General features: G+C 40.4%; 1 protein-coding gene across 1 annotated transcript in view; it reads right to left on the reverse strand.

The window, feature by feature from the left end:
• Positions 1 to 14,411, reverse strand: part of RTF1 (RTF1 homolog, Paf1/RNA polymerase II complex component) — a 50,294-nt gene that overhangs the window by 22,798 nt on the left and 13,085 nt on the right. The window contains exon 3 of the mRNA XM_027066972.2: positions 1,750 to 1,897. Within this exon, the coding sequence (XP_026922773.2) occupies positions 1,750 to 1,897 (148 nt within the window). The remainder of the gene's footprint in view (positions 1 to 1,749; positions 1,898 to 14,411) is intronic.

Raw genomic sequence — 14,411 nt, forward strand, 5'->3', positions numbered from 1 at the left:
TCAAATGTTCTCCAACTTGGGCTGGCTGGTTTCAACAACAAACTATTCAGGTTACAAATTTTTGGCAATAATCCATAAGTGATTTTTAAAGTATCTTTTTAAAATATTTCATCAGGAAGTGCCTGACATATGTTTGTTCTATTAGTAGTGGTAGTAATTTGGATTACTTGGTTAGGTAGTATCCCCCAGATTTTTTCCTTTGTAAAGGCACCCTGTTCTCCTTTGAAGTTAAGAAGATACTTTGAGACTGTGTAAACAGCTTGTTCTCCAACAAACTTTCATCCAGTGGTTTTAATACTCACAATTCTTAAGTAAAGCAATTGTTACCATGATAGTTGAAACACAGTGATCTTCTATCATTTCTTCTACATCTATTAGTTAGCATTAAAAAAATTCAGTGTTTTAATGAGTCATGACACTGGTGAATTCCCAATGAAACTGGATCTTGACAGGATAAGCGGCGATGGAAAAAGGCAGTATACATTACAAATGAGTATAAAGTTAAACCAGCAATTTAATAAGAACTCTGCTTGACTCAATTTGAGCAAACCTTCACAGGCATGTGCTTAAAACCAGGTTGGACTAATTCTATACAAGCCAGTTTGTACATACATGTTATTTCTTAAAAGAAATGTAAAGTTTATCATTCTAGTCTTGGAACAAGTTCACTTTCATTCTAGTATTAGCAAAAATTCTGGACTTGATTTCAAAATAAGAACATTAAAAAAATTTTTTTTTAATCTTTATTTATTTTTTAGAGAAAAAGAGAGAGAAAGCAGGGGAGGGGCAGAGAGAGAGGGAGACAGAATCTGAAGCAGGCTCCAGGCTCTAAGCTATCAGCACAGAACCCGACACAGGGCTTGAACTCATGGACTGTGAGATCATGACCTGAGCTGAAGTAGGACGCTCAACCAACTGAGCCACCCAGGTGCCTCAAGAACATTTTTTTTTTTTTTTTCAAACGGAGTTTGTATCTGGTTCAGGGATTTTCCTCCCTGGCCAGACTATGCATGTATAAAGGAAAAGAAATGAAAGGGGCGCCTGGGAGGCTCAGTCGGTTGTGTCTGACTTCAGCTCAGGCCATGATCTCGCTGTCTGTGGGTTCAAGCCCCGCATTGGGCTCTGTGCAGACAGCTCAGAGCCTGGAGCCTGCTTCGGATTCTGTGTCTCCCATTCTTTCTGCCCTCTCCCGCTCTGCTCTGTCTCTGTCTCTCAAAAATAAAAAAACATTAGAAAGGGGAATACACTCAGGATAAAGTGCGTTCAGACTCTAATGCAGGAAGTCCTCATAGGTTTCCTGGATGGGCTTCAGGGGTCTCACTAACCCTTTGGAATTGTATCTGTTTTCCTTGCTTCATTCAGATTCTCAAAGGATCCATGACCACTGAAAAGGTTATGGACCACTGCAATAAAGACAGGGGCGATGAGGGGCGCCTGGGTGGCTCAGTCGGTGAAGCATCTAACTTTGGCTCAGGTCATGATCTTGCGGTCTGGGAGTTTGAGCCCTGCGTCGGGCTCTGTGCTGACAGCTCAGAGCCTGGAGCCTGCTTCGGATTCTGTGTCTCCCTCTCTCTCTGACCCTTCCCCATTCATGCTCTGTCTCTGTCTCAAAAATAAATAAACGTTAAAAAAAAAAAAAAAGGCAGGGGCGATGCTGTAATGCAGGCCCCTTCCCCCCCATTTCTGACTCTGTAGCTTCAACCTGGCAAGAGTGGGGGTTCACCCCCAGGTCTGGGCTGCTTGGCTCACCTTCCTCAGGGGCTGAGCTCTCAGCAGAACTGTCTTTATCCGAACTGCCTGAGGAAGCAGTTTTGTTGGCTTGTTTCTTCATGGTTCCTTTCTTCTCTATTTTTCTGGCCTTTCCTTTCTTCTTATTTTTATTGCTCCCAAATGTCCACTACAAGCAGAAAAGAAAAAGGAAAACTGAAACAGGCACTTTATTGGGAAAAGCTAGAAAAGTCAAGAGTTGAGTCTCTGATATTCATCAAAATGATTACAAGAGTCTCTACTATTTTTGACCCAAAACAAATATACTTTATATGAAGAACGGTATGGATTTTTGAAACCCTGGTTTTAAAACTTCAGAACTCCCAATTTGTAATTTCTGAGAGATAGTAGATAATGGATATAATCAACATAAAATTTAAGTAATGTTATTTTTTTAAAATCACAACAGAAATACAAAGATGTGAAACTTATGGCAAATCAACTGAACTAACTAAGTTGGTACAAAACACAGCTTCTAATGCTTCCTGTGGCAGAGAGGCAAGTAATTGCTAGGGGTTGGTATGTGCAGGTTTTATACACAGGATGGTTTAATTCTGGAATGGGTCCCAGGAAGGCAGGGAATAAAGCTTGTTAGCAGGAGAAAACTGTACAAAGCACAGAAAGGATAAGGGCCGATCCCTAGCATGGATGGGAGCGCAGGTACCAACTGCAAGGAGGCAGAGAGTAGACTGTTAAATATATATACATGTGTTTATTTTTCTTTTTTCAACCTCAATACATAACACTACAACAGGATGTTTAAATTGTATCATCAACAGGAGATGTTACGTCTAAATAGAAGGATCTTGAAATTTGTGTTATCAAGTAACAGGCAGGTAATACACAATTACCTCAAGGCCAATAAGATTGCCTTCATCAAGCACTTTAATTATAAAAAGACTATGTGATTACTTTAAAAATTCACAAATACTATTTGGTTATCTTAAACCATACCTCTTTACTTTATGTACTACAAAAAATAATCCTTGTCTTTCCAGCATCACATTGAATAGATCTGGCATTAATATAAAATGTCTATATTTACTATTTAACAAAGTCTTTGCTTCTTCTATAATGTAATCATAAATTAATCTCCTACCTCACAACAGTTAAGATCAGAAGTAAATTTATTTTGGAGGTGTATTTTGAGGGCAGGGGGAGGGGTAGTTCTGATGGTGTTTCCATCTTAGAAATATTGCTGTGGGTGCCTGGGTGGCTCAGCTGGTTAAGCACTAGACTCCTGATTTCAGCTCAGGACATGATCTCATGGTTTGTGAGACAGAAACAAGCACTGGGCTTTGAGCTGAAAGCGCATGTGCTTGCTCTCGCTCTCAAGGAAGGAAGGAAGGAAGGAAGGAAGGAAGAAAGACGTTCCTTCTGAGCTATTCTTTTTTTTTTTAATATTTATTTATTTTTGGGAGAGTGCAAGTGGGGGAGGGGCAGAGAGAAAGGGATAGAGGATCAGAAGCGAGCTCTGTACTGACAGGGTGACAGCAGTGAGCCGGGTGTGAGCCTCGAACTCATGAACTGTGAATCATGACCTGAGCCGAAGTCGGATGCTCAACTGACTAAGCCACCCAGGTGCCCCCTTTATGAGCTATTCTTAAGAACCCACACATTGCCAGATTAAAATATTGTGAAGGGGATTTTAATCTTTTGATTTTTTATTTTAATTTACTCTTAGTTATTTTAATTGCTACTTATTTTTGTACTTAAGAGTTAGGAAGAAGGGAAAAGTGGGGGAAAAAACCCTAGAATGATATATTAAATGAATGGACAGCAACTCTCCTTTAGAAGTGAATTTATCTCTCAAGCTTTAACATCTCAACACCTACATCACTATTTAGAAAGAAATCCCAATGCTTCTCTTCTGAAGCCTACTTTTCAACCATTTCACATTGTAATCACTCAAGGAAGATAATTTTTAGGTCAGTGTGAAAGAATCCAAAAGAGGCCAAAGGGTTCAATTTCTTAGTTAACTGAGTTAAAATGTATCAACTTCCTATGCTGACAATATGTATCTTTCTACAGGCAATAATGCATAAAACACCTTTTGTACTGTCTTTGGTAGTAAGAAATAGCACAACAACAAACATAATAGGTAGTCAATACTTATTGGTTGGTTATGAAACCTCTTCCAGTGTCTTGGCCCTTTGTACTTCTACCACTGAGAATAGGAAGAGGCTGAGAGGGTAAAGGTTAGCTACCAACATCACACATGTGTTAAGGGTGGCTAGGTCTTGGGGCACCTGGGTGGCTCAATCAGTTAAGTAACCAACTCTTGATTTCAGCTCAGGTCATGATGTCGTGGTTCATGAGAGTAAACCCCCTATTGGGCTCTGCACTGACACAGTGCAGCCTTCTTGGGATTCTCTCTCCCCCCTCCTCACTCTACCCCTCCCTGGCTTGAGCACACGTGCACATTCTCTCAAAAATAAAACAGTAAATATTACCAAAAAAAAAAAAAAAATAGAAGAAAATAAAATGTTTTCACTTAAAAAGGGCTTTCCTGACCTGGCTAAACCTGAGCAAGCAAAGGGAACCTCGTTTTTTTCCTTCCTACAATTTCAAAAGAAGTGAGACAATAAAGCGACCTCATCTCCCATGACGCTGACTCAACAGGGTCTGTCATGCCACTCGTGAACAACCAAGTTCATTTATATGTGACAGGGTTTTAGGGGAATTGTAATACCGTAGGTGACTTTACTTTAAAAGATACAAATTCTAGGGGCGCCTGAGTGGCTCAGCTGGTTAAGATCTGACTCTTGATTTCAGCTCAGGTCATGATCTCACAGTCAGGAGATTAAGCCTGTCAGGCTCCGTGCTGATAGCATGAAGCCTGCTTAAGATTCTCTCTCTCCCTTTCCCTATGCTCCTCCCCTGCCGGTGTGTGTGCAAGCTCTCTCTCAAAAAAAAAAAAAAAAAAAAAAAAGAATTTTTTTTTTTTCAAAGAACACAAATTCTTACAAATGTGCCTTTCAGACTGAGAGGTAAGGTGTTTGTATATTTACTTTCTAAAAAAGTATCCAATTTTCGGTAAATCTTTAAAATCGAATTTTAGGGGCGCCTGGGTGGCTCAGTCGGTTAAGCACCCGACTTCGGCTCATGTCATGATCTCACGGTTCATGGTTCGAGCCCCGCGTCGGGCTCTGTGCTGAAAGCTCAGAGTCTGGAGCCTGTTTCAGATTCTGTGTGTCCCTCTCTCTCTGCCCCTCCCCCGCTTGCACTCTGTCTCTCTCTGTCTCAAAAATAAATAAACATTAAAAAAAAAGAATTTAAATTAAAAAAAAATAAATAAAATCGAAATTTTGGGGCACCTGGGTGGCTCAGTCAGTTAAGTGTCTGACTTCAGCTCAGGTCATGATGTCACGGTTTGTGAGTTTGAGCCCTGCATCAGGTTCTGTGCTGACAGCTCAGAGCCTGAAGCCTACTTCGGATTCTGTGTCTCCCTCTCTCTCTGCCCCTGCCCTGTTCATGCTCTGTCTCTCAAAAATAAATAAAGATTAATAAGAAAAAAAATTTTAAACCTATTTATTTTATTTGAGAGAGAGAGACAGTGCGAGTGGGGAAAAGGTGGAGGTGGGGGGGGGGGGGAGAGAGAGGGAGAGAATCCTAAGCAGGCTCCATGCCACCTGGTCAGCACAGAGCCTGACTGGGGCTCAAACCCAAAAAACCACAAGATCATGACCTGAGCTGAAACCAAGAGTCCAACCCTCAACTGACTGAGCCACTTAGGAACCCCAAAATCTAATTTTAAAAACAATATATGTTCATTACATGAACCTTTGAATACACAGGAAAGCATTTTTAAAGTTAAAAAAACAACAAAAAACATTTGTAGTTCACCACCCAAACATAAACAATCACTTAAAATCTGGGGGCCAGTCTCATTATTACTCATGTATTATTATTTCATAGAGAAAGACTTCAAATGAGTTCCAATAATCTTCCAAAGATTTTTTTTTCTGGAGAATAGATCACATTTATTTTTGTTATTTTATTTTGATTCCAGTATAGTTAACATACAGTGGTATATTAGTTTCAGATCACATTTGTCACATTTTACATTTACTCTCATAAACCACAGGTTCCTGAATGTTTCTGGTCTAAGCACCTATTTAAAATATTTACTCAGCATCTCTTCTCCCAAGATCACAGTCTCTGATAAACCATAAAGGACAGTGTCAAGGCTTATGGCAAACGACATCAATACAGAAATATCTTAATCCAATTACATTGCCCAGAGGTTGCTCCCCTGTCCCTGCAAAAGCCTTACTCTGTTGACTCTAAGACAGAAGGAATATTCTTTTACTGTCAGAGTGTGGTAGGTAGTAAATGGAAGTCTAAAGAGTAAAGGACAGGATTAAAAGGGATACTCTTAGGCTTTCCCCATCCAGCAGAGAGTACAGGAAATGATGAGGCATTTTAAAATTTGTTTTGGGAACTGTGACTCTACTGAAAGGCAGGCTCTGCTCTGACCCTGAAAATGCCCTAAAATGCACCACACAGAAGGCAAGAATGAGAAGATGAATTCCTGCTGATGGGCATCTGAGTACAAAGGCCAGGGCACCCCCCAGTGACAGGTGCTCAGAAACAATTTGGGAAAGGGCAAGGATATGTTACCAGTCAGGACTGTCATATACATGATTTCCTGTTCTCTCAGGCATTCTACATGGAGGTGGGCTGACACACACTACCAAGAAAGCATCATGTATGCAGGCAGTCAAGAAAACCTAAAACAGAGACTGGAATGAAGGTGTTTTCTTAACTACTAAAAGAGATTAGCACTTTGACTCTCACTGATGTAATAACTACTATAATGGCAGCATTATCTAATGATATAAGGGAGGTTAGTACTACAACCCTGTGCCAGCCTGAGTATGTGAGGGTGGTATAAGCTACTCTGAGAAGCAGCTGACCTCACTGGCACCCAGCTGACAGACAGGAAAGAACATGGGATGGCAAGTGGTTGCTTTGGACTTGGATAGATGGAGATGCTGAGGATTTTGAACATCCTGAGGCAGAAAAGCAAAGAAACTTCAAGATTTCAGAGAGGCTGGGTACCTGGATGGCTCAGTTGGTTAAGCATTTGACTCTTGATTTTGGCTCAGGTCATGATCTCGTGGTTCGTGAGCTCGAGCCCTGCATCAGGCTCTGCACTGACGGTGCAGAGCCTGCTTGGGATTTTCTCTCTCCCTCTCTCTGCCCCTCCCCTGCTCCCGTTCTCTCAAATTAAATAAATTAACTAAATAAACTTAAAAAATAAATATATTTCAGAGAGGTTATCTCTAACGGGCAAGGAAGATCATATTCTAGGTCTCAGAGTCCAGAGTAGAAACCACTGCAGGCCAGTTACTCTGAAATGAATTTACAAGTAAAATGAAATACACTGAGGTGAGTAGTATTCAAGAACAGTTGGGCTAGTGATAAACCACACTGGAATTGGGGGTAAATGGAATTCAGCCCTAACCCTCAACCTGAGACTACTTATCTCTAAAGTAGAAATAATAATACTGCCTTGACCACCTATCAGGGTGGTTTGAGACTCAAAGGAGACAGAATAAGAGAAGTACACAGCACACTCCAGAATCCAGGAAGTTCTATATTAAGGTAGGATACTACTATTTTATGATGGGAAAAGGAAATCAGAACTTCTGTTAGCCTGTCTTCACAAGTGAAATAGGGGAATCCAGATGATCTCTATGACTGCATGGGTTTTTAAAGGTGTAGGATTCTTCATAAACTGAGCGTTATACTAAGTCAAAGCAACTATCTAAAGGATTCTGTAATCATTATTCTAGACCTTGACAGTGGCCAGCAAAGAGGTATATGGGGAGGACATGGTTCCTGATTTATGTTTTTTTTTTCCCCCGAAGGTAGATAAGGGTCAGAAGAGTTGAAAAGTAAATGCAATGTAATAGAATATTAAAGAGTATGAAAGATATAAAGAATATGAAGGATAGCTTGGCTTTCTTTTTCCTTCTACTGTGTAATTAATCTGACAAAGTACAAAAGGTACTACTGTATTCTGTAATCAGGCATCACATGTATTTAACTGGAAAACAGAGAATCCCTAAACGCAGTCACAAAAACTTACAGTCTGGTATAGAGACAAAAACAAAAGTGAAACAGAAGTCATAAAAAAAAAAAAATGTGAAAGATAATCAGTACCTCCATTCCACTGTTTGGTGGAAGTGTCAGAATGTAAACAAGTCTGAGCAAGTGGTCCATGAAAAGCACTTCATTTTTCCAAATTCTAATGATGAGATTTTATGGTGTGTAGATAAAAGAGGTGCTATTGCCTGGTTATCTACATAGCCAAGAACCAAGAAGTACGTTTAAGGGAGAGAAAAAAAAAAAAAAAGAAGGCTGTAAGCAATCCAAATAGCTGTTGCTAAATTCAAACACTAAAGCAGAGTTTTCCAACCTAAACTCTAGAGGGTCACCTGGTCTCCTGACCCCAGAGCAGATCAGATGCAGGAAGATGGGAGCAGAGAGATTACCAAGAGGGGAGAACGATGGCCACTTCTTACCTACGTTAACAGAGGAGAAAGAAAAGGCATAAAATGCATAAACTACACAGCTCAGTTATTTTCGAAGTCCATATTTCACAATTCAACTGCCATTCATAATAGTTGACTAAATCAGCAAGAAAAACTATATATACTAATACCTATCAAAAATTTCTTCCTGATCATGGTATCTCCCCTGCCAGGTAAGTATTCAAAAATTTCTTCAAGTATAGTGATTTTATATTTTAAATTTTCAAAGATTTAGTTTCAGTACTGGGGTAATTCGTCTATGTGGAGCATCTTGTTCCAGAGATATGCTGTGTACAAAAACTTCAATAAACCAGTATACACACAGGGAAATATTAGCTTAGCAGTGAAGGCCTTTCTTGAGAGCATGTGCTAATTAGGTATTACCTGTATGGTAAAGCGATCACAAAATGCTCTTGGATAGCTAAGTCAACTTCCTAGAGAAGCTGTTACTAAATTTATTTAAAAGTAAATAGTTCATCGTATAGGTAAAAGAACATCATGGGATGCTTGGGTGGCTCAGCTGGTTAAGCATGTGACTCTTGGTTTCGGCTCAAGCCATGATCTTGTAGTTTTGTGAGTTTGAGCCCCGAGTCAGGATCTGTGCTGGCGGCATGGAGCCTGCGTGGGATTCTCTCTCCCCTACTCACATGGTCTCTGTCTCCCTCAAAATAAATAAATAAAAATTTAAAAAAAAAGTAAAAGAACATCAAACTGTTATAGTATACAAATACTGGAGGGGCACCTGGGTAGCTCAGTCAGTTAAGCGTCCAACTCTTGATTTAGGGTCAGGTCAGAGCTTGCGGGTCATGGGATCGAGCCCCATATCAGGCTCTAGGCTGAGAACACTCTCCCTCGCTCTCTGCCCCTATCCTGTGCACATGCTTTCTCTCTCTCAAAATACATAAACTTAAAAAAAAAAAAAAATACTGGAGGAGCACCTGGGTGGCTCAGGAGGTTGAATGTCCGACTCTCAATTGTGGCTCAGGTCATGATTTCATGGTTTGTGGGATCAAGCCCCACATCAGGCTCTGGGCTGACAGCTCAGAGCCTGCTTGGGATTCTCTCTCTTCCCCTCTCTCATGCGTGTGTGCGCTCATGTGTGCTCTCTCAAAATAAACAAGCATTAAAAAAAAAAAAAATACTGGAACCAGCCAAGAGATAACAGAGTGGGGAAAAAGAGCAAAACTAAATCCAAAGGAAAGAACCTGAAAGATCAGATAAGAAAAAAAGAGAAGGAAGAAGCTTCAGAAAGAAATACAGTAGAGCAAAATGAAATGGGAGAAAAGCAAGAAGAGCAAAGTCTTCGAAAAGGCAAGTGGGGGCATAACCACCAGCAGGAAGATGGACAGAAGTTCTGGGGAATAAAAAACAGGTGTGACAAGTACTGAACTACAGGGCTGAGCCAAATGCTTTTATTTCTCAAAAATGTTGAAAACAAGACTATACATGAAACTTTTAAAAATAATTCTTGCTTAGGCAGAGGGTATTAGAAGATAATTCAGCTATCTCCTTACTTTGACTAATGTAGTTTTATTCAACTCTGAATAAAAAAGGATTTTCTTGGTTTTTGATGTGATTTTTACAAGAAAATTGAAGCTTCCTTATCTAGTTTCAGCTGTTTCTAGGAGATCCACTGTGCTTTCTTAAGATTTTTAAGTAATCTCTACATCCAATATGGGGCTTGAACTTACAACCTCAAGATGAAGAATCACATGCTCCACCAACTGAGCCAGCCAGGCGCCCCAAGATCCACTATGTTTTTAAAAAGGATTCTGAACTACTTGATTTAAGACTCAGTTCCTCCTAACAAATGGACTTTTTTGTTTGGGCCTTTTTTTTTTTTAAACCTCATCTTGTCAATGAGCAATTGCTAGCTCTCTCCTCCTGACCTTGTTATTTTTCCTCTCTGCCACTCCTGTTTGCACCCTTACTGGCTCTTTCCCTATCAAATGCTTTCAGGGACAGGAAATGACAGCACCCAAACATCACACTATAGCACTGTGACCTACCTACCACTGAGCTGTGCGTTCCAATTTCCCAGCTTGGACAATATAAACCTTACAGAAAGAGTCCTGCTTCTTATTTTTACATGTGCCCCCAAGATATCACTGAGAATAATCTCTTCACCAAAAAATAATACACAAGCATATTCTCTTTCATTAAATTTAGGTTTTCCTCCCTGCAAAGATACTATATGCGAAACATCTACTACTCCCTCCCTACTTGCACCTTACACTTAATGTACAATGTGCCCACTTTTTTCTGCATAGGAAATGTCCATAACTTCTCTTTATCCCCCCCACCCCCACACCTTCCCCTGCCCCAGGTCAATTAGCTAGATACTTTCAGGCTCTAAAGTCAGGGCATGTCTCTTCTTATAACAAACCACCCATTAACCTTCTAACTCAGTTGTTCTTGACCGGTTTTCTGTCCTAGCAAATCTGAGGGGACCGACATACTTCTATCTGTATTCATGGCTTACTAATGACAATAAATAATAAAAGAGATGGAAGGGGAGAAAGGATGGGAGATGTATTTAAAAAAAAAAACTCCAGAGTAGCCTCTGGTACAGAGTTCAGATCATAGGCTCCCCACCTGAGAAATGCCACTCTAACAATCAAATTTCAAAAAGGCTAGGTCATAAGGATATAAGTGCCATAGCAGAAATCAGAAGACATAGTAAATTAGTTTAGTATGTGAAGTAATACAAAGATGTATAAATATTTATTGTGAGAGAGGGAAAAATAAGAGGCTCCATCTCAAACTTCACATTCTAAGGATCTCTCAGAAGTCCCCTACCAACCTTAGAATATCTTTAAGGCAGCCATAAATCTGAGTTCACAGTAATACCACTGAGTTTTCCAGTAGTTGTCAGGATTTTAAAAATATATATTTTAATCTTTTTGGACAGTCCGCTTAACTGTCCAAAATAACGAAATACTCACCCTAACTTTGAGGTGATCTGTGCTAAGCTATTAGCTTGGGTGAAAGACTGATGATAATGCAAACCAAAGTGGCACCTTTCAGAATGACTATGTTATAGAGGCTGCTATTCCCAGTGGGGTGGGGGAGAAAGTGAATGGAGTAGAGTTGCCAGCAGCAGGTGGGCCTGGGACCCGGAGGCAACAGCAAGAATTAAGAACTTTGTGAGGGAAAGTCACTCAAAGTTTCATTCCCCACTGAACAGGGGGCAGCTTGTGTCTCGGCTTTTTCTCTAATAAGTGCATAAATTGTTGGGTAGCATTCTAAGGTGAGGACATTCAGACTTGGTTAAGGAGCTGTGAATGACAAAGGGAACCATAAGCTGTAAAGGTTTTTATAGACGCTGGATGACTCTAGTAAACGTTTTGGACTTCTCTAATGCAGTGGGGTTGACACAGACTCTACCCTCCCGGTAGAAGCAGTTAAAAAGGATAAGGGGACTCCCTACAATAAGTGCATACCTGGGACTCTGATCTAAGACAGGAATATGGAGAACCAAATACCTCAAAGGATAGTTATTGCTTGTATCTTAAGAAAATGCAAAGACCAAAAACATATTACAGGGTATTCCAGACTCAACACGAATTCAAACTTCACAGGATATTGTCAGGGGGGTGGGGAGTGGAGGTGGGGGACAGATTCACAGAAGCTGACTTTTGAAACAGGAAAAATAAAACTAGTTGATGTAGGAAGAGTGGGAAAAGGAATTATTTCAGGATTTTCCTGTACTGTCTAAATATTTTTTAAGAAAAATGAAAAAGCAAAAACTTATTTCAAAGAGCCCACTGCTTTTCTAACAGATTTATTTTATCAATTTGAGAGGAATTATAGTTCCACCATTAAAAATAAACAGAAAAAAACTCACACTCACTACCTCTTGCTGTGGAAAACAATTTTAGGTCTATTAAATTATTTAAGATTAAGAGAACTTAACTACAGTCGACCAGAATGCAATCATTCCTAATTTAACATATGCAGGGCACTGGTAAACACTGTTCTGTTAATTAAACTTCATTATAATAAAAACATGTTTTACTTTAGTGGAACTTTAAAACAAAGTAAGTACTCCATTAAAAATATTTCCTAGCAGAAAGCAGGAAAAAACCTCTCTGACCTCAGCCGCAGCAATTTCTTACTTGACACATCTCCAAAGGCAATGGAATTAAAAGCAAAAATGAACTATGGGGACCTCATGAAGATAAAAAAGCTTCTGCACTGCAAAGGAAACAATAAAAACTAAAAGGCAACCGACAGAATGGGAAAAGATATTTGCAAATGACATATCAGACACAGGGATAGTATCCAAAATCTAGAAAGAGCTCACCAAACTCCACACCCAAAAAACAAATAATCCAGTGAAGAAATGGGCAGAAAACATGAATAGACACTTCTCTAAAGAAGACAACCAGATGGCCAGATGGCCAACAGGCACACGAAGAGATGCTCAATGTTGCTCCTCATCAGGGAAATACAAATCAAAACCACACTGAGATATCACCTCACGCCAGTCAGAGTGGCTAAAATGAGCAAATCAGGAGACTACAGATGCTGGAGAGGATGTGGACAAGTGGGAACCCTCTTGCACTGTTGGTGGGAATGCAAACTGGTGCAGCCGCTCTGGAACACAGTGTGGAGGTTCCTCAAAAAATGAAAAATAGAACTACCCTATGACCCAGCAATAGCAGTGCTAGGAATTTACCCAAGGGATACAGGAGTACTGATGCATAGGGGCACTTGTACCCCAATGTTTATAGCAGCACTCTCAACAATAGCCAAATTATTGAAAGAGCCTAAATGTCCATCAACTGATGAATGGATAAAGAAATTGTGGTTTATATACACAATGGAATACTACTTGGCAATGAGAAAGAATGAAATCTGGCCTTTTGTAGCAACGTGGATGGAACTGGACAGTGTTAGGCTAAGTGAAATAAGTCATACAGAGAAAGACAGATACCATATGTTTTCACTCCTATGTGGATCCTGAGAAACTTAACAGAAGACCGTGGGGGAGGGGAAGGAGAAAAAGAAAAGTTAGAGAAGAAGGGAGCCAAATCATAAGAGACTCTTTTTTTTTTTTTTTTAATTTTTTTTTAACGTTTATTTACTTTTGAGACAGAGAGAGACAGAGCATGAATGGGGGGAGGGTCAGAGAGAGAGGGAAACACAGAATCAGAAGCAGGCTCCAGGCTCCGAGCTGTCAGCACAGAGCCCGACACGGGGCTTGAACTAGTGAACCACGAGATCATGACCTGAGCCGAAGTCGGACACTTAACCAACTGAGCCACCCAGGCGCCCCCATAAGAGACTCTTAAAAACTGAGAATAAACTGAGGGCTGATGGTGGGTGGGAGGGAGGGTAAAGTGGGTGATGGGCACTGAGGAGGACACCTGTTGGGATGAGCACTGGGTGTTGCATGGAAACCAATCTGACAATAAATTTTATATTAAAAAAAAATATTTCCTGGGGTGCCTGGTGGTTCAGTCCGTTAAGCGTCTGACTCTTGATTTCAGCTTAGGTTATGATCTCATGGTTCAGCAGATTAAGCCCTGAGTCTGCCTCTGCGCTGAAAGTATGCAGCCTGCTTGGGATTCTCTCCCTCCCTCTCTCTCTGCCCCTCCCTTGTGCTCTCTCTAGTTCTCGTTCTCTCCCAAAATAAATAAGTAAACTTAAAAAATATATACATTTTCCTAGACTGCAGGGTTTGAGATTCAACAGAAAGGGGATATCTGGCCTCTCTCCAGGAAATTACTAAAAGGAACAAAGTACTTACTTACTTTATTTATTTATTATGACAGAGACAGAGCGTGCACATGCCAGTAGGGGAGAGGGGCAGAGGGACAGAGAATCTTAAGCAGGCTCCACACTCATCATGGAACCAGATGCAGGGCTCAATCCCACGACTCTGGGATCATGACCTGAGTCACACTCAAGAGATGGGACACTCAACCAAATGACATACCCAAGGACGCCTGAAAAAAAATATTTTAAATCAAAAGAGGAACATGTAGGAGGGCTTCAAAGAACTTTCCCCTTGTCTCTCTCTTCCATTAAAGTTCTAGATCTTTTAGGGGTTTTGGTGGTAGACAGTTTGGGAAAGTCACCTTGGTTTAAACAATG

The sequence above is a fragment of the Acinonyx jubatus genome, chromosome B3, assembly GCF_027475565.1.
Source record: "Acinonyx jubatus isolate Ajub_Pintada_27869175 chromosome B3, VMU_Ajub_asm_v1.0, whole genome shotgun sequence".
Lineage (NCBI taxonomy): Eukaryota > Metazoa > Chordata > Mammalia > Carnivora > Felidae > Acinonyx > Acinonyx jubatus.